Raw genomic sequence first — 26950 nt, forward strand, 5'->3', positions numbered from 1 at the left:
CATTCCTCTCCCCTCCTTAAAGGTGGATGATCAGTGCATGGATTTTAACTTAAATGTTTCTTGCTTTTTAAGATGGGATTATAAAAAGCATTATAACATGCTCTAATGACAGAGTATTTTAAAGTAATAAACATGGTATGTTTATGTTTATCTTTTTTTTTTTAATCATCTACCAAATAGTGAGAATTCTAGATAAGAAGCATTTCTTCACTGATTTTTTTTTTTTGTAAAAACCTTTTGATTTTTTTTTTTTTTGGTGCCAATTTTCGGGAAAAAAGGCTCTAAAAATTGCTTTGAAAGACAGTATATCTGCTGTACAATCTATTCTCAAAAGAATAAAGCTTAATCGTAGTATTTAATTTCCTTCTTTATGTATCTAGGAGAAATTGAACTTAGTACATTTCCCTCCCCTTTTTTTTCTTGCAAAGTAGGCCTTTGTTCTTTACCCCAAGAGACATTTTAACTTGACATTGAGAATTACATCAGAACTAACACAGTCCTCATAGAAAGCTGCATTTTATTTAAAAGATCTTGTTTAAATTGTTTTATTCTGTACTGGCAGTGAAATACCGTGATCATTTTATTGAGCGCCTGTCATCTTTCCATAAGGCATCCCATAGATGGGTTGATCAGTTAGCTGCTTCAGGTCACAGGATTTCCACTGGGGTGGGTGCTGATGACTGGCAGAGACATTTTAGAGCCAAAAAAGTGTTGGTTGATATACTCACTGAACACTGTAGATACCTCCTGGTCCCTTTTCAGGAGCCTAAACTGATTCCTGGAAATCTGTGATCAATTCATCATGTCTGACTAGTATTAAAATTGACTGAATAAACCCATGAAAATTGAATTTGCTCCACTTTTCATGAGAAATCGAAACACAGTCATTTAGGTACATATTTAGTATATGCTAAGTCAGTAAATTATCCAAGAATTCTTTATAGTTATACATTTTAGTTGCATTACTGTTTACAGAAGTAATCATTAAGTGATCATTGCTATTATGAAAGGTAAGTAGGAGGAAATTGGGGGGAAAAACGAGGTTTGAGGATCATCTTTATCTCAAACTAGAAAAAAAAAAAAACCAACCACACTGCCATTGAGTGGATTCTGACTCATAGTGACCCTATAGCACAGAATAGAACTGCCGCATAGAGTTTCCAAGGAGTGCCTGGCGGATTTGAACTGCTGACCTCTTGGTTAGCAGCTGTAGCACGTAACCACTATGCCACCAGGGTTTCCTGTCTCAAACTATCTTTTATTAATTAGTTGAAATCAGAGATCCCTATTCTTCTTGTGGTAAAAATCTACTGTATTTCATTTGGGTGAGACCCAGAACCATTTTCACTTAGATAGAACTTTGGTACGGATAACAGAGCGTGGGCTGTTTGGTACACATGCTTGCTCTTCTATTATTACACCAGATTTGTTTCTGGGGCATTTAAGCTAATTAAAAAAAATTTGGATTTTTATTTTTGTGCCCTAAATTTTATTGAAAAACAAGTAATAGGGATAGTAAAAGAATAGAAAGGAAGAGTCAAGAAATACCAAAGTATGGAGGAAAAGACAAGAGTTTTTAGTTTTTGGTACATACCCCCCCCAAAAAAAGTATATATATAGTTTTTAGTTTTTATGTTCATGAAATTGCATGGGGAAAAGTAATTTTGTGTAATTTCTTGGCGTTTAATCATGTCGATGATCTTCTGTGTTCTGAAGCATAATTCTAAATATAACAAATTAGTTTTTAAATTTGTACGTTTCTGTCTATAAATTGTTAAAACTTAGCTTTCATTTGTCTTTTCATGTCCTCAAAACCAAAACCAAACCTGTTGCCGTCGAGTCGATTTTGACTTATAGTGACCTTATAGGACAGAGCAGAACTGCCCCAGAGTATTTCTGAGGAGCAGCTGGTGGATTTGAATTGCTGACCTTTTGATTAGCAGCTGAGCTCTTAACTACTGTGCCGCCAGAGCCCCTTTTTTTTGTCCTACTGAACAGATATTAGTATAGCTTTTGTTTCAAAGTTTGATATGGTAACACTGCCCTCTGTCTGAAATTTCTTGAGCTTTTCACTTTTAGAGTTGAAATTTAACCTTAATATTTTAATAACCATCACAGAATTTCACAGTTTATTTGTAAGATGTGTCTTTAAATTCACCTCATGCTTATTAGCAGTATTTAAAAGTGTGATTTGTATTTTTCTTTTCATAGTCATGGCTATTTCTCAGTGCTTGGTTAGATTTTGTTCTAGAGGCCAAATAGATATCATCTTAACAACTTTGGTTCTATATAGAGTTGCCCATTTTTTTCCCTTTGCATTAACCTATCTAACTCTAAACAGTTTTTGAGTTACTAAGTCCTGTTGTTCGTTGTTACATATTTATTCTCTGCCTGTTGCTTATCTCAGCCCTGTTCATTGTGCTCCAAAAAATTACGCCTTTAATTTCCAAGCCTAGTTTGGGTGTCTGATGTTGAAGTATGTTCTGCTCCTGAGATAGATGCTAGTATCAGTTTTTATTTTCTACTTTTATATATAGTTTTTCTAGCCATGAAATTGGAAAACTATTCCCTATGGCAAGAGCATTTATAGACCAAATTTTCTCATTGGCTTTATGTTCATATTGAAGCTTTTCTAATAATTAAAATACAAAAAAGATGGTTGCCTTGGACTGGTAGTTAAAAAACAAATTAAGGCAATCGTCTCAAAAAGCAAATGTGATTATCATAAAATTAGCAGTTGATTTTTTTCTGATGAAATTTATTAATAGGAATCCAGGAACATTTTTGCCTTTTAAGAATTGATCATTGGATATTAATAAAAGTCCTGAAATTGAATATAATATAAATCCCTGAGAAGAACTTTAGAAAAATACTTCTGTAGGTTAAGTGTAATAATGTTGATTTTGATATTTTCTCCTCTGTTTGTTTGTAGGACTGATTGTATAGAAAAGAAAGACAGCCCTGAAGTATATTTTTGTTGCTGTGAGGGTAATATGTGTAACGAAAGGTTTTCTTATTTTCCGGAGATGGAAGTCACACAGCGTAAGTTCACAGGGAAAATACATAGGTCCACTGAAGTAGTAAATTGAAAATATAGTTGTATTGGGTGAAATAATTTATTCCTACCTCCTCTATTTTTTCCCTAAAATTTGACAAATAATATATATAGTGAGTTGGTTTTTTACCTTCCTTTTCTATAGCTACTTCGAATCCAGTTACGCCTAAGCCACCCTATTACAACATCTTGCTTTATTCCTTGGTGCCACTTATGTTAATTGCGGGGATTGTCATTTGTGCATTTTGGATGTACAGGCATCACAAGATGGCATACCCTCCTGTACTTGTTCCAACGCAAGTAAGTTATTATCTCATACTTTGTGCTGTTTGAAAATGATGTATATTTGAAGAAAAAATATTTTAAGGTTTTAAAATAAGTGGGAATCTTTTTATTCTTCTTATAATCCTCTTTTTTTTTTTTTTAATTGCCTTTAGTGAAACCTATTAGATTGTTGAAAATCGTTTTCCTTTGGAGTTAAATTTTGAACGCTTATTGCCATGGGAACTGTAGCTAATTCTGCAACATTAATTTGCTGTGCCCTAAACTTTTCTTATTTAAGGGTTGAGGTAGAGTAGAATGAGGGGTATTCCCATTCCTGTTCTTCTTTAGAGAGTTTTACTTTCATTCTAGTACTTTAAAGTATGAGATATACCCTGCTTTGTTTCTTAATAAGTAATTAATGGTGGAGAAGAAGTGATACCACAATCCTTTCTTTCCCTTTCATCCTTTCTTCCATTCCTAAGTTTCTGTGTCTTTTTCAAGACTACTTGCCAGAACATCCTTTTAACCATAGGAAGGGACCCGAGAAAGTGAGGAAAAGAGAGGTTTCTCAAGGCTTCAGAAAGATAGATTGATAAAAAATTTTGTGTTAGGGAGCAGCATTTCTCATCATGTGTTGTCAGTAGTTCCAGGGTTTTTTGTTTGTTTGTAGTATATCAAGTGTGTACTGAAGACTAAATACTTTTTTAATGCCCTTAATTCTTACCTCTACCAAAATATTTCTGAAAGATAGATGTGGTTGGTAATAGATTAAATTAATTAAATTTTCCTCATTTTTTTTTTTTTTTATACCATGTGGACAGTTGGCCCTTATCCAGTGTTTTATAAGGACTTTTAGTAGTTAATACTGTAAAAGTCCAGGAAAGCTGATAACTTTTGGGTATACTTGCTGAAGACATCTCTGAACTCTAGTTTTTACTGTGTGTCTTATAACTCTTAGGATCAGATTACCTTGGCCTTCTGGATCTCTTGGTTTAACTTTGGTTTTCTAATACCTTAGGATTAATTGTTAAAACTTGATAGAAGAAAATGGTAAAGTCCTACAATTCAGTGACCAAAACAACTCCTTCCCTCTAAGCTCTATTTACATAACACGCTTCTTTCTCAGGACTTGCAGCAATCTGTTAGCATTAGGTCATTGATCCCCATAATCTTTGGAAGATGTGTATATGGCGGTATAAGCCAAAGGAAAAATGCTTTGTTCAGTAAATTAGGTAAACATGCTATCTTATACAACTTAAATATTTTAATTTTTAAACAGTAATTAATTTATGGGCTAATTAAAAATCATATGTAAAAGTATTTTAAAATAACAGTTTTAATGCCTAACTGACATATGTATAGTTTAGTCCAAATAGCCATAGGACACATTTATCCTCTGTTGATTGTAACCATTTTTCATTAGTATTTAAATTTAGAAGAGATAGTATACAGTATGATAGTTTCCTGAACTTATCCTAGATTTGTGATATGATAGAAACAAGCTGGAGACTACATTTAAAAACAAGCTTGTTAAAGTTTTTAAAAGATAGAAGGACTTTTCAAATAATGCTACAATTTTATAGGCAATATTGGTTTGTAAACAATATTCATAACAAATGGTTAAGCCATTTTTTAAAGGTCTGAATATTCTGTATATGAGGCCACTTTATTTAGAAGTGTTAATTCAAGGGTTTTGACTTCTAAAAAGGAAAAATGTAACACTATTCATAAATGACTAAGTATCAGAGATCTTCAGTGAGTTTCCATTTTTGTGGATTTTAGGTATTTGTAGCCCTGGTTGATGTTACTGTACACATTTAGGTAGTACTTTGTTCTGTGGTGAATGCACATGAATTATATGAATTGCTTAACAATAAGGAATAAATTTAAAGGTTTTGTGCTGAAGGGACCTGGAATGATTAGGCTTTGTTATGAAAAATAAAAGACGTATCTGACTTTATGCTTTCTTTCTGTTGTAAGCTATGTTGTGGAAAAGGGGTATTGTCAGCAATGTGGAACTGCGTTTGTGCTATTTCTCATTGTCTCTGAAACAGAAATAATATGGTGTCATGCTTTTACGTTATATTTTGTGATGAGAGGTTGATACAAGCTGTAGTTCTGCAGGAATCATTAGTGTACTTTTTGTTATAAAAAGCTCAGTTTTATCTCCTGTTTAAAAATAGTGATTGAAAATTACATCACCATTTATTAAATACAGTGTACTTGGGTACTGTTAAGTTTTATATATATATATATGAATAATATATACATATATACACATGTACATTTTATATATATGTGTGTATATGATATATATAAACTATATGTATGTATATATATAAAGGAACTCTGGTGGCACAGTGGTTAAAGTGCTCAGCTGTTAACTGGAAGGTCAGTAGTTCGAACCCACCTGCCACTCTATAGGAAAAAGATGTGGCAGTCTGCTTACATAAAGATTATAGCCTAGGAAATCCTGTGGGGAGTTCTACCGTGCCCTATGGGGTCACTATGAGTTGGAATCGATTTGACGACATACAACGACAGCATATATATAGGCAGTCCCTGGGTTATAAACGTCCAAGTTACGTGCAACCCATATAGTTACAAATGAACCTTCATATTAAAAAATTTGAGGTATATACAGTGGGCACATCAAAGCATTATTATTACTGTATTATTATCTTACAGATGTTTTAGTGTACCTGGAAGTATTTCTTTAGTGTTTTTTTAATGCATAGAAAGGTACACTATATACTAAGTCAAAACATTTGACTGATGTTAGGATCTGTACCTGTTTTGACTTTCCTACAAATTTGACTTTAAGACAGACTTAGGAATGGACCTTGTTTGTAATTTGAGGGCTGCTTCTCTGCGTGTGAAAACCAAACCCATTGCCATTGAGTTGATTCCGACTCATAGCGACCCTATAGGACAGAGTAGAACTGCCCCATAGGGTTTCGAGGGAGCACCTGGTGAGTTTGAACTACCGACCTTTTGGTTAGTAGCCGTAGGTAGCTCTTAACCACTATGCCACCAAGGTTTCCATACATAAGCTTTTTTCCAATGATTACCAAACGCTGACTTGCATATGAGGTTTGTCTTTGGAATTGGTTAAAAAATACAAATTCCTGGATCCACACCCCTGAAAATATAGGATGTGTAACTTCAGATATTGTGTTTTTAATAAGCTTCCCGGGTGATTCTGTTGAACAGCCAGGTGTGGAAAGCACTGATATAATTTTCCCTCTCAGGGTTGTTTATGTAGTTTAATGCCCATTTTTAAATTAAAAAATTGAGACAGAGCAAAGCTCATGAATAGCAGAGCTGGATCTGAACGAAGAACTCTTCTGACACTGAATTTTTACTCTTAATGCTTATGCTGTTTTTCCTCTCTTTTTTAAAGAAAACAAATGTTTTTGGTGTTTCAGGTAGTGCAGTAACATCTCTGCCATCTCAAAATTATCTGTAGGCTAATTTATTTTCCTACTTTTGGATGTTGGATAATTTGTACGACTACTAAAATGAACAGTAACATCTCATATTAACATTGTCTCGCATAGGACAAAAGGGAATATAAGCAAATCGTAGATATATGTTGTTGTTGTTAGGTGCTGTTGAGCCTGTTCCGACTCGTAGCGATCCCATGTACTACAGAACAAAACACTACCCACTCCTGCACCATCCTCACAGTTGTTGCTATGTCTGAGCCCATTGTTGCAGCCACTGTATCAGTCCATCTCATAGACATATATATATATAGAAGGGCATGTTCCTGTGTTTTCCATTAGGAATTTTTTTAGCATGTTTTAAAATAAGGTATATAAATGTGATGAGATTGTAGGTATAGATTTCTGTGCTTCTGAGTTGAAGCTGCCAATGCCTCCTAGTTGTTCAGGACTTTCTGGAAGAGCAGGAGAAGTATGGGGAGATGTACAAATACGTTTGAAGTTTTAAGATGACTTCTGTATTCCACATCTGATTTTTGTCTCCATGTTCAGATTTTAATTCCAGGACCAGTTAGGAAAGATCTTAGATTCTTGTTACGGACTTCTGGAACATCCTTTCTCCAGATTTTTCAAACCCGTTTAGATACTGACATAAAATTTGCCATTTCTTTTCTTAGGGAACTCTTTCCCCAAAGCTTTGGCGAAAGGCTGGTTTGTGAATGAACTGTGGTCTGTTGTGAAACATCGGTCTCATAATATGACTGTCATATTGAAGAGTCACTGCTACAGTAGGAACTGTATTTGAAGAGAATTTACAGTGATTCTCAGGCAGAGGAAACAAAAGTTACATACCCTGTACTCACTCACTGGCTTGATCTCAAGTTGTTTATTCCCTTTAGGGGATAAAAGATTAGTCCCTCTGGGGCATTCTGGAGGACTAAGAGGATACCCACATACAGATATGTATCTTCTCACTAAGTTAGTTCTGGCAGTTAAATGGTGGGATTCTTTATTTTTAAGACATCATATTATTTAGAATTTCTAGTTTCATTAATAATTTTATTTTGAAGAAGTGACTTAGGGATATTTTAAAATCTGGTCTTAAATTATGGTTCTTAGTAACCAATAGAAAATATTGGTTCTAAAATAATCTTAGCCCAGTTAAACATACAGGAAAGTTTTTTTTTTTTTCAATTTTTTAAATTCAAGCCATTCGTCTCCCTTTTCAACCCATAACTACTATGTTTTGAACATTATTTCATGATATCATTGTCTTCCCAGTCATTCTGGATGATGGCATTGGACATAGTACTTCTTGTCATTTACCAAGTCCTGTTAATTCAACTTTTCACCTTTACTGATGCTGTCGTAGTTGAAGACGTTACACCCGAGGCTGGATTATTTCTGTAATCTCTTAACTAGTCTTCTTGCAGTTTCTCTTCCTTCTTTTTACTGTTGCTAGAATAGCATTGTACATATATGATTATGTTACTTATATGCTTAAAAATATTTGAGGGCTCCCAGTGATCCACAGCAAAGAATACGAAGTTTGGAGCATGGCATATGTGGTCTTCCATACTCTACCTTTTGAATCTTTCCTCCCGTTACTACCTTGGCCATCCATTATATGCATCTGAAATGGCATTAGTTATGTACCGTCCTTGAAAAAAATTGAGAAATTGTGTGCAAATCATTTTCCATCTTATGTGATTCAGATGAATAACCTCAGTTGAGAAAGACTCATCGTCTTATATGTACATGTTCCATTCTTCCACTAGATTGTAAACTCCTTGAAGACATGGAATGTATTGTAATCATTACTGTATCTAATACAGTGTCTTGTATGTAATAACCAGTCTGTGTTTGCTGAATTGAATTTGTTTCATTTAGAGTTATATTAAGGTGATATTTTAGTATACCCAAGGATTCCGTTAGTAAACATCCAGGTGCTTTAGGACTTTGTCTTAAGATAAATCTTGAGGATGTATTTTTTGGGGTTGAATAAGTTGTAATAGTCCTTTATTCTAAGAGAATGACGTTATTAAGTTGTTCATGCAGTCACAGGCTGAAGCATACCCAGGTCACTTTTCTTCTTTTGCCTGTGCTGCAACTGTCTTTGCACATGTAGGAAGATGCTCTGTAGTCTGAAGTGAGTAAACTGAATGCAAACTGGTTTTTCTATTGCAACTGAGTCATGAATTGGAGGGAATTGATGCATTGAGTCTATTATTAAGGAGTATTTTTGTGGTTAGACTTAATGTGGTTTCGGTAAAAATGTTTACATCATCTTTATAACCATATGTGAGCTTAAGTTTACTGCTTGTGAGATCTATATTTGTGCTAATAAAAAAATACTATTTTATAAGGAAATGAATTTTAGAGTAAAAAATTACCTGCCTTTTACCAAAGTATTAAGTTAGCTTTTTGTTTGTTTTTTAAACGTTATCTGAATAGCACTTCAGTATTGCAGTATTAATATTTTTTCTTAGTGCCACCAGCCTCTTCAGTCCTTACATAATAAAAAGTCATGACATTTTGTCTAGGTTTTGGTCTGATAAGGACTAAAGATTTTCAGATGTTTGGGATACCTGAGTTGGGTTTAAAAAATAGCTCCACTGGCCTTAATATTAAAGTAATAATTGGTAGTCATTTCATGCTATGTCAAATTACTATCGATTGAGAAACCACGCCATCTGTGAAAATACTTTCTAGGATTTTCCTATTGAACGTGAGCCTGTGCACCCTTCTAAAATTAATACAGCACTGAAAGGGTAACAAAACATCATTCAGCCAAGTCAGTTTAGGAAAGGATGGTGCTTCCTTATTTGGGGAAATGCAGAGGAAATTTACAAAATTTTGTTAAGAGTATTTAATATCATGCTAATATTAAGTTATACTTAAAAAATAAATACTATATCCGTAGAAGCACATCTTGAAATAGGTTGACTCTGAATAATCAGCTTTTTTGAACACATCTTTCTCCGCCTCTCTTTTCACTCTTCTGCTTAAAAAATTAAAAATTTGTGCTTGTTGTAACAAGTTATACAGAACAGTGCAAAAAAAAAAAATCATTTGCTCCTCCTTTTTCCCTTTCTCTTATCACTTTTCTGAAATAATCAATTTTAACAGGTTGGTGTGTATCCTTTGACACATTTCTCTAATTTTTATATTAGAGAAATACGTTCAAGTATATACTTTTTTTTTATAAACTATAAAATTTATTCCACAACAGCCTTCCTTTAATTTAACAGTATATCGAGGACTGCTTTTCTGCTCAGTACTTTAGTCTTATTTGTATTAAATGATGTGCTTAAAAGTATGAAATTTGATGAAGCCTTGTTTTCTGCTCGTGGAATACGAAGATTTGGTATGTTTTATTAGCCTTGAGTTTGTGTTAGGTTTCTATTAAGAACTAGAATTTCCATTTCAAAAATATTTTTAACGGTATTATTTTACCATGTTTGAAATATTTTGATATATATACATATATATTAGTCTTAAGCATCTTTTTTTTTTTTTTTTTTGCATAATGCCTAAAAAACAGTACAGGAATACTACATATGTCTTTCTTTTGTTCCCCACCTTGGTGTGTGATTATTTTTGTAATGGCCACCTAAATTACATCATGCTTTATATATACTTCTAAACAAATTATGGGGAGAAGTATCAAATTATCCATAGACATGCATAAAATTACTCTTGTGTCCTCTTAAAGTGCACAGACAGGTACTTGGAAATTAGCTGCAATACCATATCCAAAAGCAAAAAAGGGGGAAGGGGAAAAGAGAAAAAAATAAAACATTTATCAAAAGCTTAAAAGAAGTTCATGCTGTTGCTGGTGTTAGGTTCTGTCGATTTGGTTCTGACTCATAGTGACCCCATGCACAAGAGAACAAAACCCCACCTGGTCCTGCACCACCCTCACAATCGTTGCTGTGTTTGAGCCCATCGTTGCAGCTACTGTGTCAATCCATTTTGGTGAGAGTCTTCCTCTTTTTCCCTGACCCTCTACATCTTTTTTCTACATTACCAAGCATGATGTCCTTCTGTAGGGACTGGTCCCTCCTGATACCACGTCCAAAGTATATGAGACAAAGCCTCACCATCCTCACTTCTGAGGAGTCTTCTGGCTGTACTCTTCGAAGACAGACTTGTTCATTCTTCTGGCAGTCCATGGTATTTCAATATTGTTCACCAACACCGTAATTCAAATATTTATCAAAAGCTTAAATTAATACAGCACATTAAAATTAATCAAAGCACCTGATTTCTAAACATGACTTCCATTTATAAATTTAAAATCTTGAATTCAGTTTTCCTTTTGCCTTGTGCAGAGCCCCATCTGCCAATTTACAAATGGGACTGATACATGTAGACCAGAGTACATAATTTATCTTTTTTCTTGTCTGGTAAGGAGATGGTAGCTAGGAAGAAGCAAGTTTGCTTTTCTCCTTAGTCTCCATTTCCTGGACCTCATTCTAGACCTGTTTCTTCATTCCTAGCTGCCTCATCACCATAAAATCTTTTTCTATTAATTTAAGACAATGAAAATGAAAGAAAAAGTCAGTTTTTAAATGAAAGCTGCTTGTATCAAATGGGCTGGAAAGTGTTCAGGGTGTTTTTTGTTAACACCCTGGCCTTAACCACTTGTCTAATGATGAATGCCTTCAGTGTGCAGGCACCGTGCTTCCGGATGTGTCATGATAATAAGTGGTGCAGAGATAGTCCTTACTTGCCCTTCTGGAGCCTACAGTTAATATGTAGGTGAAGTAAAAACAGATTGTTTTACTTTAGAGCTAGGAAGTGAAAGGTAAAGAGAGTAAGAAGGGAGTTGCTTCAGTACCCTTTAGGGAAAGAGTGGAGGGAAGAAGGAGGTACACCTGATTCCAGTTTTGTAGTGATTGGGCAAAGAGCCACATCTGGCTTTTGTTGTGAAGAAACAGTGTGGTTGGCTAATGTTAAGTGCTCAGTAAGTATCAGCTGTTGTTGCCAACACAGGAAACGACTTCAAAATTATACTCAAAAGAGATCATTTTTATTGAAACCATTCTGCTACATATCAAAGTCAATGCTTTGAAATTTATTTAGTGTAATAAAAGATTTCATTTTGAATACTGTATCAAGCACTATACTGAGCACTTTACACATATTAACTCATTTAATCTTTGAACACTTCATGATATAGATTCTATTATTATCAAATCCATTTTATACATAAGGAAATTGAGGCACAAATAGGTGAAATGACTTGCCAAGAGTCACTCTATTAAATGGCAAAATGTGGGCATTTATATCCAAAGATGATTGCCCACTGAAGTAATCTTAATTAAATGGCTTATTTCAATAGAGAATTTTTTGGGACTCATTAAAAAACAAAAAACTAAGGATAAAAGGATCTGAGTACATAAATTACATTTTTATAGTGAGTGTGTATAGTGAGCCTAGTGGCTCTGTGGGAGAAAGACCTGGCAGTCTTCTTGCATAAAGATTACAGCCTAGAAAACCCTATGGGTCAGTTCTACTCTGTCACGTGGGGTCACTATGAGTTGAAATTGACTCAATGGCATCTAACACCGTGTATAAACCAAGAAAATCAAACCCATTGCCACTGAGTTGATTCCAACTCATAGCGACCCTATAGGACAAAGTAGAACTGCCCCATACAGTTTCCAAGAAGTGCCTGGTGGATTGGAACTACTGACTTTTTGGTTAGCAGCCATAGTTCCTTACCACTACTCCACCAGGGTTTCAACAACATGTATAGCCTTGTAGATAAACATAACCATTTTACCACACCGCAATTGACTCATCTACAGTGTGGTTTTGATTTCCTTTTCCTCAGGTTCACTTGTACAATGCAAATGCCAAAATAAATAAAAATAAAATTTCTTCTGTAGCTAGTCATAAACCTGCCAGCAACCAAAAGGAATATGGGCATGCCTGCATTTCTGTCAGACTTCACTAACCCCCAGAGTCTTCATTTTATTGCCTTGGTCTTTCTTCACTTTGCTTTCAGGAGTTAGATGAGAGAAACTGTAGGAAGTAGGAGTTTATACAACCCAAAGGGCCTTTGAAAGATCTAATTGGATAGAATTATGGCTATGCACTTGATAATATCAATATTATTGAATCTGTGAATATATAATGTCTTACTTTTCCTAGCTCAGAAACATTTGTTCTGATACACACACAGTATATTATATCTTTATAGATTCTATTTCTATTCTGCTTGGCAGTAGCCTTCTTTTCAAATTAAAAATTGTAAAATTTCTTTGAACATAAGATAACTAGATGACTAAGAGGAGGTAAATTTAGAATTTGTCAGTTTTCACATACTTTGGGTAGGAGGGGCCTTATTTCTTGATAATTCTAAGAGGTTAGTGAAGTATCAAAAATTTTAAAAATTAAAAAAAAAACTTGGAATGGCTCAGATGATTCAAATGGTTCATTTAGTAAATAAGAAAAATTTATAGCACTTATTTTGTGTGCATGTGTGTGGGTGTATATTTTTTGTTAGCTGACATTCAGTTGGCTCCAACTCATGGTGGGCGACCTTATGTATAACATTGCCTCTGGGTCCTGTACCATCTTCCTGATTGTTGGTATGTTTGCATCTATATTGTGGCTATATGTGTGTGTGTGTGTATACATACACGTGTGTGTATATATATATACATATATATGCACACACGTATATATAAAATCAAAATCTGTATTTCTAGAAAAATTTCTTTAAATTCCAGATATGTATATTTAAATGCTTACTTCATGTCTCCAGTTGACCATCTCTAAGCACTAACATTCAAGGGTAATTATATTCTCCCCCAATCCTGGTTCTCAGTAAGTGGCATCACTGTTCATTTGGTTGCAAAAGTCAGAAATCTAGGAGGTGCCCCCACTATCTTTTTCATCTCATCTGCTCCCCTTCTCATTTCCCAAGAACTCCTTCCTCAGGGAAATCATCCCTGTCTAACCTAACAGTGCTAAGTCAGGTTTCTCTTTATAGGTAGGTGCTCATTGCTCTGAATTCCTTTTTTTTATTGTTCTTAGTTTATATTTGCTCATTCATTAGTGTGATTGTTTAATGTCTTTCTCCCCCACACTACTGCAAGTCCCATGAAAGCCTGGGTAGTCAGTTCCTAGCACAGACAAGACACTCTAAAAAGACTTGTTGGAAGAATGAATGAATGGAAAAATACTGTTCGTTCTTTTCTGATGTTTGGCTGTAGCTGATTTCTTTCTCCTCTAAGGGATAAGCCCAAGTCTCCTCATCCAGCAACTTAATTACTTGATATTAATGTGCTGATATTACACTGCGTGATATTCAAGCTAAATTTCCTGTTGTGACTCCAAACTGGTTTTTTTTTGTTGTTGTTACTATTTTTTAAATCTATTCATGTAATTCAGTGAATTTATTGTTTTGGATTCTGTTTTAACCCCTCTTATTTTGTCACATAGTCTGTATATTGAGGCTTGTTCTTGGAGTATCTTGCTTTGGGTCATTTTATAGCTTATTCTAATGTTCATTTATTGAGCAGTGTATTTAGCAAAGATGTATTTTCTGGTAAGATATATGTGTAGCACCTAATTGCCCAGTGTTAGCACAGTGGCATCTGTATCTCTGAAAGCACAACTCATGAAAATGAGACTTAAGAGATCTTTGAGCCTCTTTAAATCTTTGGGAAGCTCTAGTCTAGTTATTCAGGTGGCGTGTTTTTCTTTCAAGGAATGAATTTTTCTCTGGGGTACTGATAAGGTGTTTTGATAGTAGGATTAACTAAGCTTCTTGAATTAATTATAAATAGTACAAAGTCATCACAGGAATAAAATCAAGAAGGAAGAAAAACTAGTTCAGTAACTGGTATGGATAAATGAATTGTCAAGAGTTCTTTTTCATCAGTGCCATTGTCTCCAGAAATATTGTAGAAGTATTGGAAACTGGGGAATAAAACCAAGTATTGGATGAATACTCAGCCTTCCCTCCACTTGTGACATGATTTCTCTGAAATTTGGGGCCTTACCTATTTTGGAAAAGGAACCTTGGTAGTATAATGGTTAAGCGCTCGGCTGCGACCCTGAAGGTTGGTGGTTTGAACCCACCAGTGGCTCCACAGGAGAAAAGACCTGGCAATCTATTCTGGTAAAGATTTCAGCCTAGGAATCCCTATAGGGAAGTTTTGCTCTGTCCTACAGAGTCGCTGTGAGTCGAAATTGACTCAGTGGCACACAACAACAACAAACTATTTTGGGATGACTGGAAAAATGAAACTCTTGCTCTCTCTGAGTATCTCAGTGCACTCAGACCATGGGAAGTATGTATGGGTACTCCATCCCAAGGCCACCACTGCTTCGCTTCTTCATTCTTGATGTGGCTGGTGAGGGATGGATTAACAGTAGGCCTGGCCTGTCACTGTGTTCTACTTCATTCTGGTGATCTTGCTCTTTCCTTGTCTTACTCTTAATTCCCAGTGCATCATTTATTTTGCACACACTCATATAACCATCGCAAACATTTTTGTTTTGCCATTGTGATCTACTGTCTTCCATGAAAGGGGAGTGAAGCAATTCAGGAAGTAGAAGAGTCTAGAGATTCTTAACACAACTGTCAAAAACCATGGTCTTAGAAACTTACGCTAGCTGTATGTAAATTTGTTTGGCTAGCCGTAGTTCTCGTTAAAGGCAATACTGCCCTCTGGTGTTCTGAAGCCAATCTCAATTCATATCTTTCTCAATTGAATAACTTACTGCTATAGTTTATAGTTTAGATCCTGCAATTGCTTTGAAAAATAATAATTATTTAAGACTTGGTTTAGTTTATTTGCTGGCTTAAAGCCCATGAATCAGGTAATTTGGGTTATATTGGAGTTAAGAATTTGTTTATTGCCCTCATCTGATAGGTAATGTCCCAGAATTTTATTTATTTTTTTAATATTACTTTCCTTAGTTTTGTAAGGGAAGTGTTCTCAATATTCTCATTTAATAAATAAATAAATTGGATCACTGCCAACTTTTAAAGGCTAAATCATTACTCTACTTCCTTCACTTTTGTAACTGATGTGTCATTTTTTTCATTTCATTCTGGATATAAATCGTAATTTCTTTTGCCTGTGTTTTTTCTTCACAAGCACGCCTTTCATATAATGATAGAGGTAAGATGCATTGATGTTTGTTTTATGGTTGTGGAACTTTTTGTGGATACTAAACCTTTTGTTCCTATGTTTTTTGTTGCTTTATTGTGCATCCTTTATAGTTTATAAATTTATGTTACAGAGGTTTTTCACCACTTTTAGTATTAAAAACATGACTTATTTGCCATACTAAGAATTTTTGGTTTAAGATCGTTAACATTTTTTATACTTATCTGAAGTATAACGGAGAAACAAATATTTTAGTTGATTAGTATTAAGAGAAAAAATGAAAGTACAGAAGTTAACGCCTAATGACTAGATTCCAGTTTTAAAAACTTTGTATGGTTAATTTTTATAGTATGCCATTAGCTTAAAATTCACCATGTGCTCATTTTAAACAGACGCTTTCTTTCTGGTCCAGGCTATTATCTTTTATTGTGAAATGCGTATTTTCAGATACTTTCATCTTTGGCATTGTTAGCAAATGGGCTGGCTAGAAAAGTATAACTTTTGATGATTTTTGCTGTTGATGTCTAGAGGGTTACAGCTATATTTAGTTTAGAATTCACCCTTCAAATAGAGAACGAGAAAAAGTAAAGTGATTACAGACTGCCTCGCAGCTTCCTACCTCCAGTAATTTATTCCAGAATTAATTACAGTGATGATATTGAGTGGTGGTTTATGTGTGTGTGTGGGGGGCTTTTTCCAACTATTGTCATTTGTTGCTTCCCATCATGATGCGTTTTGGTGCCATGATCTTCACATGCAAGTGGGTAAAGCAGAAAAGTAATCAGAGCCATGTTCTACTGTGTAACTGTTTTAGCTTTGCAAAATAGCATGAATATTGCAAGAGAACTGCAGGCTTGGAGAAAGTTTTCAGGAATTCTGCAATCCTTATAGTTGCCCAGAAAAATGTTTATTTTTAATTTTTTTTTATGTAGCAGGACAAAGAACATGTTTTATGTATAACATCAGAATGTTGCTCTCAGTTACGAAGTTTAAATTTGTCTCCCAAGGCATTTGAATATTTTAAACTATAAACTCTTATTCCTAGAATCAAGTATTGAGTTTTTTGTGGGTAAATTAGTATAATGATGTTAATAAATTGAAAATCATTTATAATATTCTTAGATTATAGGGTAAGTAAAACCTAGATATTAGAGATGCAGTTAAAGCTTTTTATAAATACAAATACAATGAAGAGCTGAAGACTATGAAATAGAAGATTCTAGTAATTTTTCATTTAAAAAAGCTAAAAGGTGTATTGATTAAACAAAAAACCAAGCCCATTGCCGTCGAGTTGATTCCAACTCAGTGACCCTATGGTGATTAGTGTTACAGATTTATAGTTATAATCTGTTACAAAGCTACTTGTTTTTGAACTCTTTAAATATTGTAAAATATAATTTAAAATCATGTTAAAAAATATCAGTTTGAAAAGTTTTGACACTATACATGAAAGTGTCTTTTAGACGCATTTAGTGTTCTTCTTAAGCTTCTTCTTTATAAATTTTGACAACTGTATTTTCTATTACAATCTAATGTTGACTATAATTGTAACCTCATAAGGAAGGCGAGCTAAGACTTCCTTCTGAAATAACAGGAGTATAGAAACTTGCCCAGTAGAGCTGTGGACATTTATGGGAACTTTGAAATTTATGTATGCATTTGGGAAACATTTAATGGTACATCTTTTTTCTAAACATAGACATTGGAAATTATTGTAGGTTAATATCCTAAAATTGTATTTTGAACTGCATATTCTGAATTTGAGATGCAGGTTGAAGCATCTGAATCCTGTTTTGTAGATGAAACCATATTCAATTGGTTGGCACCCGTTAGAGCAGAGCATGGGTAACGGTATATGTTACCCAGAGAGGCATTGTCAGCCCTTGTCTGAATAGTTGTTGGCATCCCTGTTTTGAAAACTGCCTTTCTCACATCTCTCTAAAGGAGGGGAGTCGTTGACTTTATCGTTACTTAAAGTCTTTCAAGTAGATCTTTTTTTATTTAGCTTAATTTTTCCTTTATGCAATTATACAATAATTCTTAGACCTTGAGGACTGAATGGTTTTCTTTGCCTCTAGAAGAGTAGCTTTCAACCTTTTTTTTTCTTGTCTCTACGTATATACAACAGACTCCTTAAAGTAGACTTTCTCATTACATGTAGAGATACCGGTTGAGGAGTGGGGAAGTGAAGGTATAGTATTGATGAAACCACTCCAGAGATTCTTGTGCCCCCCCCCCAGTGAAAATCATAGCTTTAGACACCATTTTTACTGTAAGTTTTGTATTTGATCTCCTTGACCTGTCATTCCATTAACCTTACAGACTAGCTGTAGTAACCTTTCCCGTTTTGAATGTGGGAAAGAAGAGCAACTTTTGTAGACATTTTTTATAAATATCTGAGGTTGAAATGAGTTATAGGTAATCTTCTAGTTTATCTTACTGCTTTAAAACAGGAATTCTCAAGCCATTTAATCAAGATTGTCTGCTTTAGTTTAGAAGAAAGTGCGTATCTATACTGGTTAGTTCCTTGCAATGTTTCTATCGGTAAGGATCACTCTGATGTAGATGTCAACCGTCTAAACTCCTTGAGTGGCACCAGTGCGCTAAGCTATGTCTAAAGGAAGCACTTGAGGGAAGAGAGGGACGTAGAATAGATGCACTGATGTAGGGTGACATAACATGTAAAGGTGTCTTAGGTGTGTCACCCATGTCATAATGTCTGTTGTTCTTGCCACAGAAATTTTAGTTCACAGTACTCATCATGCAGCCCTTGAAACATTTTTATTGCTTTTCTTTGGATGCTTTCCAGGCTTTCTACAATATATATTGCTTTAGTTGCGGATATTGAACTGATAACAGTACTTTCAATGAGGGGTTGCCACTTTGTGTAGGGAGGATTTCCTTGCGATTTTTAGATGTTGTACTTCTTTTTATAGACTGTATTCGCTTTATTCATTAGCTATAGTAATACACTTCTTTTTCACTTACCTCGTTATCTACTATGATGATCATGTATTTTCTGGGTTATTATTTGTACCCTCCTTTCCATTCAGACCCAAAACGCTAATACTTTTAAAAAAAAAAAAAAATCTCGAATCAGTTTTGGGAAGTAATTGTAAGCACAAGTAGGAATTGTTAATGCGTTGGCAGATTAGGATGTGCCAAGCACTTTGGATTTAGCAACGTTAACTTCTGCATTTGTTTTATGTGAGTTGTATTAGGTACACCCATCTGCATTGTGTTTGAGAATGCCCATGGTTGTTCTGAGATTAATGAACAAAAGATTTAAAGTTGGGGAAAGTAGCAGATTTTGAGGAGAGGCTTACTGTGAGTCATAGACATAATTTGCTGTTTCTGGAACTTTTCAAATCTTCATCCTGTAAGGAAGTACAAATTGGGTGAAACCAGTGAAATACTGTGAGTAGTAGTATCCTGAATTCACAGAGAATCTTAGTTGGGAAAAGTAGTGAGACTGGATAAAAAAGATGTTAGATTTTTTTTCTCCTGATATACATAGATAGCAGCAGTGCTGAATATGAAAACTCTTCATTCAAGTTGCCTGCCTTGTGATCACTGTAGATGACTGGTAATGCTTGAGAACTTAGTTCTGGCAGGATTGAAGTTAATGTCATCCGTATGTGTTTACTGTTTCTGTCAATTGATTCTTCGCACACTCATGTTTTTCCTCCTTTTCAGAGTTGATATGTACCTTGTGCAGCTTATTCACAGTATTGTTATTGTTTATCTGTAGGATCCAGGACCACCCCCACCTTCTCCATTACTAGGTTTGAAGCCACTGCAGTTACTAGAAGTGAAGGCAAGGGGAAGATTTGGTTGTGTCTGGAAAGCCCAGTTGCTCAATGAGTATGTGGCTGTCAAAATATTTCCAATACAGGTATGTTTATTGCAGTTTTTTCATCTGTGTATATACAGTGTAGGAGATGTAACTGGCTAGGTCATTGTAACTCAGAAACATTCTGAAGGTCATATATTTCAAGGTGATTCTGGTGATTATGGCAAAAGCAGTTAACCCTTTTATGTCTGCTTTCTCATCTGAGAAATGGAATTATTAGAACAACAATCATGTTTGGAGTGATGGCATTACAATAAATGAACTTATAGGATATATTCTACCAATAAAAATTTTACAGAAATGCTAAGGTGAAAATTCCAATGAAAGATATAACTCATTTTCTGAGTGGTTACATTTTAACATCCCATTGACGTATCAGAAAAACCAAACCGAGGAGTGAGAAGAGTAGTGTGCTTTTAGAATAGCTGCTTTGAGGTGTATCACCAGGCTCTGATTCATCTGCTTGCTACTTTGTTTATATAATCATTTCAGTGTTCATGTAGTGAGTTTTCTTTCAAAAGGCAGTCAATCAAGACTACAAATGAGTGGTTTACTGTGTAATTGGTTTTCTTTTAAAGGGGCCTGGCCTTCTCATTGGGCCCTGGTGGCACGGTGGTTTAGAGCTTCGGCTGCCAGCCAAAAAGTCAGTAGTTCAGACCCACCTTGGAAACCCTATGGGACAGTTCTGCCCTGTCCTAAAGGGTCACGATGAGTCAGACTCGACTCAACAAGCAATGGGTTTTTTTGGTTTGGCCTTCTCATAAAACCATGGTATAATGCGCCTCTGAGCTGTTCTTACAGTTGTTTTGTTCTGCTGCTGGGATAGATCTATGATGATTCCATCCCGTCTCCTGCCAGTGGGCACCTGCAGCTAATAATGTGCATAATACTGAGAGCCTGGCTGGGCCTGGTGATGAAGGCTTTCTAGAGTAGACAGATCTCATTGTCACTACACCTAGGCAGTGGATCTTCCCTATTCCAAAGTTATTATGTAATCAATTTCTCTGTCTTAATATAGCTACACTGTAGCCTTCCTGGCTCCTGTAAAGCCTGTTTCTTAGAATCTTTGAAAATGTTTATGCCTTTTTCTTGTTGTTAGCAGTACAGATGCTGTAAACTATAGTTTTCAGAGGAAGAGTCTATTCTGCTGTTCCAAGATACATAAATAAGATCAGGGAAGAAGTTGTTACATTGTGAGAGGAAGGTAAAATTTAGGAAAAGTCGTTTGGATGATATTAACTTAAACCAAAAACCAAACCCAGTGCTGTCGAGTCGATTCCAACTCATAGTGACCCTATAGGACAGAGTAGAACTGCCCCATAGAGTTTCCAAGGAGCGCCTGGCAGATTTGAACCGCCAACCCTTTGGTTAGCAGCTGTAGCGCTTAACCACTACGCCACCAGGGTTTCCGATATTAACTTAAGAGTATAATAATAACAGTAGCTAACATTTTACTGAATGCTTTTCTTGTGTCAGGTACGGGTGCTTTATATATATTAATGAGAACCTCTGTATGTATATATATTATTCATGTATATGCATATAATATTCACAGCATATAATACAACGTGTAACACAACAATACTATGAGGCAGATACTGCTATCCTCATTTTACTAACAAGGAAACTGAATGATCATGCAATTTGCCGAAGGTTAGTGGGAGGGCCAGGATTCAAACTTTAGACAACTTGGATCCAGAGGGTTCCTAACCATTATGCTGTGGTGCCTCTCATTTTCATTATGCTTTCATATTGAAAAGAAGGTAATTTTTTTATAAGTACATGTATATTAGACAATTGTAAACACAAGTGAATTTATGGTATTTTTGATGATTATAATATTTATGCCCCATTGCTCTCATTGACTTCAGGGAATTCTAAAAATTTTGTGAAGAATGTTTGATATTATATCAGTCATTGAAAAAGAATTTGTTTTCTGTCTAGGTGAAGAGATTCCACTTGCATTTCATCTGTTCAGGGACATTATTTGAATAGTAGCAACAAGTTATTTGCACCGTGGTGAAATTACATTGTAGCACTAACTTGTAAGCAGGATCTGTTGTCATTGTAAGATACAGAAACACAGCATTTCCAACCAGCTCTTGTGTATTCAAACTAGGAACACAGAAAGAAAAGTATATTTTGAGGGAATGGGAAAGGGCAGACATTTTGTATGGAAATATTACTTGTTCAGTGTTTTATTAAAACACAAGACAAAACAAAAGAAACTTTTAATACTTAGCTTTATTTTTTAAATTTTGCCTGAGTATGTAGTTGAGTGATCTCTTAAACATGGTTTATTTATCTCTATTGCTTGTGTTCTTACTTCCTTTTTTTTTTTTTTTTTAACTCTAGGACAAACAATCATGGCAAAATGAGTATGAAGTCTATAGTTTGCCAGGAATGAAGCATGAGAATATATTACAGTTCATTGGTGCAGAAAAACGAGGCACCAGTGTTGATGTGGATCTTTGGCTAATCACAGCGTTTCATGAAAAGGTAAAACTGCTTTCTATTTTAATTTAGTAAAATCAGGGTTAACCTACCTACCTAACGTTGGCTATAAATCCTTCAGACTTGTTTTTTTTTTGGAGAAGGTAGGTTGTTATAGTTGATTATTATTTGACCTGAAAATACAAATCACTCTTAATTAAAATTTGATTTTTAAAATATATTTTAATAAAAGAGCAAAGACGGTACATTTTTCCCCTAACCCTCTACTCATATAATCATAGGCTTTCCTCCATCCCTGTTTTCCTGGGCTGGAATTACCTCTCTTAGGGATACAGGCACTTACTTCGGTGTAACCAGTTCTTAGTAATTTTCATTCATCATTTAGGATACACTTTGATTTCACGAACTAATTCTGAATTTGAATTTTGTGTCTTAAAACTCCTTAATCAGTCTAGCTGATTGACATAGCCAGAGTCAGCAATTTATATGGTATTAGATCTGTCACTACTTTTCAGGTAATTATCACCAAAACACACTTGCTCTTTTGCCTCAATTTTTCTACCTTCAGAGTTAGTACAAAAGTGCTGTTAGTGAAGTCAAAAATTGTGTTCTCCTTGGTAATAGGTTTCATCATTGTCAGGTGTAAGTGGCTCTTTTACTTCTCTGTATGTGGACTTTCTTAATTCTTGATCAAAAGGATAGTAATCTCTAGAGGCGGGATTCTTTATATTAGTTGTCTGTTGTAGGTCTTAATTTTGTATTCTCTTAGTTCTATAACATCTTTATAGTCCATGTAGTTTACCTTTTTAAACATTTTTTTGACCTTTAGATTTTCAACTAGTTTTTTTTTTTAAATATTTATTTTCTAAGAAGGGGGAGCTTGACTGACTGTGTTTATATAAACCCTTAAAGATTAGTGGTATTCTTTTTCTGGTGAATTGGAAGGAGGAACCTTGAACCATTTCAGAAAGATTGCTTTTTGGTTATTATTGTTTGCTGCAATGGAAGATACATTGCCTTCTATAACTTTTTAAAAGTAAAAAGGAAATTCTCCATATACAGATGGCTTTTGTCAAGAGTGTAAGTTTGTTTTTGTTTGTTTTTTTCCTCTTTAGGGTTCACTATCAGACTTTCTTAAGGCTAATGTGGTCTCTTGGAATGAATTATGTCATATTGCAGAAACCATGGCTAGAGGATTGGCATATTTACATGAGGATATACCTGGCCTAAAAGATGGCCACAAACCTGCCATATCTCACAGGTAGACCTAAATTTATATTGTTTTCTCACATAACTTAGTATTTGTTTATAATTAAACTTTAATCCCCTGGATAAAATTGATTTTTTCCCTAGATATGTAACCATGTTATCAGAGGCAGTTGAGTTCTTTTTTTTTAAATCTGCTGTGATATCGGCCCAGAATTATTCTTAACATCATCAGTAAAGTTTACTCATCAATTGATGCTTTGTCTCATTTCTGAAAGCATGGTTAAGAATCAAAGTGTATTTTCTCTCTCTTAAAGGACAGAGAAAGAATTTGTTTTACCTCAAGATGATTATATAAATAGTTACAAGGGGACGTAACTAAGAAGAGACTTTGAGTATCTTTTTTGCTTACGTTTTGAATGACCGTATGACCATTATTTCAGCTAATCTGGGGGGAGGCATCATTTGAACAATTCGGTTTATTTAATGAATTGCCTTTTCTAGGAGTGACAGTACTTACCAAACCAAACTAACCCCGTTGCCGTTGAGTCAGTTTCTACTCCTAGGAATTGAGTATAACTGTCCCGTAGGGTTTCCAAGGAGCAGCTGGTGGATTTGAACTGCCAACCTTTTGGTTAGCAGCCAAACCCTTAACCATTGTGCCATCAGGGCCCCAAATAGTACCAGACCCAACAATTGTCATACCCTCAAAAGGGAAAATGATAATTCCCTTGAACATGGAATATAATTTATCATGTATATTTAATTTCTTTGAACATGGAAATCAATCATTTAAAGATTGTTGTTTTAAAAGTAGGCATTAACTGATTCATTCAACAAATACTTGAGTTGGTATTTAGGTTGTTGGAAGACATTTTTTTTAAGCCAACTCTAACGTAGATTCTGTTCTGGCAAACTGTAAGTGATTTCTCCCTCAGGAATAGCTCCCCTTTCTTCTTACCTTCATACATAGATTTGGACTGCTTCTTCCTGGATTTTTGCTAGGGAACTAATGCTTTGGAGCCCTCAGAGGAGTCCCTGAAAATCTTGGGTCTAAAGCTCTTTCGTTTTTGTAGCATTTGTGTATGTCTGTCTGTTCCTCCTTTATCCCACTCTTGGTCTGTCTGTGCACATAAATTTAACTGTTGCCCTTTTTATGGCATAGATGTCCCTGGCTGGGGTATAGTAATCTCTGTAGGATAAACCAGTTGAAGCAAGTGCATAGCAAAGGATATCTGGTTGCCTTATACTGTTGTCCTTTTCAGAACACTAGGATGTAGCTGGGGCTGTGTATGTTTTTGGTGAACAGTTTCTGTTACACATTCCTAGAGATGCTTTTCTAGTGAAGGGGACATTCTGCAACCAGGTGGAAGAACGTGAGAACCATTACAATAAGGGACCATTCTGAAATGTAGGCCTGTACCAATAGGCAAAGGTCCTGACTTAGCTGTTTTTAAAAAACTTTTTAAAAAATTTTCTATGGGAGTTTATGTGACTGTACTCTGAAATGTTCTTATTCTCTTAAAAAACAACAGTTCTGAAATTGATAGGTGGAAGTGACATAGATAGCATGTTGTTGTTAGTAGCTGTCAAATTGGTTCCAGCTTAGAGATAGCATGTAGGATGGACAATATTTTTGGAATGGCAACTCTTTATAAAACTGCTTTATGGGCAGGACTCCTTGTTATTGTCTGTGTTATGAATAGGAGTTTGTCATTTTACTCTTGTGCCTCAGGCTATGTGGAGACTTTGGTTAAATTTTCTTTTTCTCCTTCTCCCTTTCTATTTTATTCTTAGAAATAACCATTCTTTTATAGCATACATATTCTTTCTCTTTCCTACTTTCAAAAATAATTTTTAAAACATAACTTGTTTAAACTTAATTTGAATACTTTGTGTTTCTATTTGCAAGGGACATCAAAAGTAAAAATGTGCTGTTGAAAAACAATCTGACAGCTTGCATTGCTGACTTTGGGTTGGCGTTAAAGTTCGAGGCTGGCAAGTCTGCAGGTGATACCCATGGACAGGTAAGGAAGATAATCCTAAAATACAAGAAAAAATAAGCTTGTTCCTTATTTTCTTAGGATCAGTCTAAAATTGTTGTTGTGGTTATTAAATCAGTGTCTAATATAGAATTACTTTCCTAAGCGTTGTTCATGAAATGTTCTGAGGAAGACATTGTCATACGGCAGTAGAGAACTGTTGGGACCCTCAGGGGGTTTAGGCAAGCAATTCTTAAAACAATTCAGATGGATGACATGGGATTCTGCTCTTAAAACTAGTCAAGAAGAATCTAACCCCTTTTAACAGGCCTCATGCTTTTGAATTTTTATATCCAACCTAGGTATTAACTCAGTAGTTTCAGCTTGTTAATTCTCTCACTGTCCTAAGAGGAACAGAGGAATAATCAGTCACTGTTCTTGCTACGGAAACCCTGGTGGCGTAGTGGTGAAGTGCTACGGCTGCTAACCAAAAGGTCGGCAGTTCAAATCCACCAGACGCCCCTTGGAAACTCTACAGGGCAGTTCTGTCTGTCCTGTAGGGTCACTATGAGTCGAACTTGACTCGATGGCAATGGGTTGGGTTATTCTTGCTACAATGTATTAAGATCCCCTGCCCATTTTTCCAGACAATAATTAGAGTTTCTTGATTTTTGCTCTTTATTTCATTAATTCTTCAATCAACTTCATGACTTTTCTCCAAATTCACTCCAGAGTTTAGAGCACCTATAAAGCCCTGAGCAAATTGCATACTTCTAGTCTAGGTCTACGCAAAGAAAACTCAGCAATGGGAATGTTTAGGAAGGCCAAAGGGGAAAAGAACATTATCCATACTTTTATTCTCAGAAACTGTGAGGTTAGGAAAGGTGTTTTCACTCCTACTAGATCACCTTGTAATCAAGAAAACCAGTTTGACTGGTTACACAGCCAAAATGATTCCGGCTTTGGCTTTTTCATATCTTCATCTCTCAAATGGTGCTAATTATTTGGTCAGCTTATTCTCAGCTTTCTTTTTTGTAGTGTGTCCTGTTGACCCCGAAGAACACAGTTATTAACAAATCTTGGCAATATTGACTAACAATTTAAGAATTTAGAGCAATAGTCAGCAGGCATACAGCTCTAGAAAAGTTGACACCAAACATATTTGGGAATGAGAGCAGCTTTGTGGAGCATATTACTGAGATGGAGATCGTTTGGGAAGCCTAGGGACAAACTTCTAAGCTGATTGTATGATTGACTATTAGAAAACCAAATTTTGGCAGTATTTTCATTCATCAGTTCTCATAACTAGTCTCTCCTTTTTTAAGGGAAAGAAATTGATTGGGACTCAGTCAAGCCATCTTTTAACTCCCTCACATTGGGTTACATGATTAGGTAAAAATACCTAATTTTTTAACAACCACAGCAGTGGTTCCTTGACTTTAGATTTTACAGACCGGAAAATTTCAAGGATATATGGAGGGACTTGCATGCTCTTGCACATTTATGTTATAAGGAAAGTACATTGGAGGAAAAAATAAGAGATTTTATTTTAC

The 26950-nt window shown here is 35.1% G+C and overlaps 1 protein-coding gene across 1 annotated transcript in view; it reads left to right on the top strand.

The window, feature by feature from the left end:
- ACVR2A (activin A receptor type 2A) overlaps positions 1-26950 on the top strand; it is an 89953-nt gene that overhangs the window by 56107 nt on the left and 6896 nt on the right. The window contains exons 3-8 of the mRNA XM_049887153.1: positions 2933-3042; positions 3201-3355; positions 19654-19797; positions 22111-22254; positions 23325-23470; positions 25328-25442. Of these exons, the coding sequence (XP_049743110.1) occupies positions 2933-3042; positions 3201-3355; positions 19654-19797; positions 22111-22254; positions 23325-23470; positions 25328-25442 (814 nt within the window). The remainder of the gene's footprint in view (positions 1-2932; positions 3043-3200; positions 3356-19653; positions 19798-22110; positions 22255-23324; positions 23471-25327; positions 25443-26950) is intronic.

This window comes from Elephas maximus, chromosome 6, assembly GCF_024166365.1.
Source record: "Elephas maximus indicus isolate mEleMax1 chromosome 6, mEleMax1 primary haplotype, whole genome shotgun sequence".
NCBI classification, from domain to species: Eukaryota; Metazoa; Chordata; class Mammalia; order Proboscidea; family Elephantidae; genus Elephas; species Elephas maximus.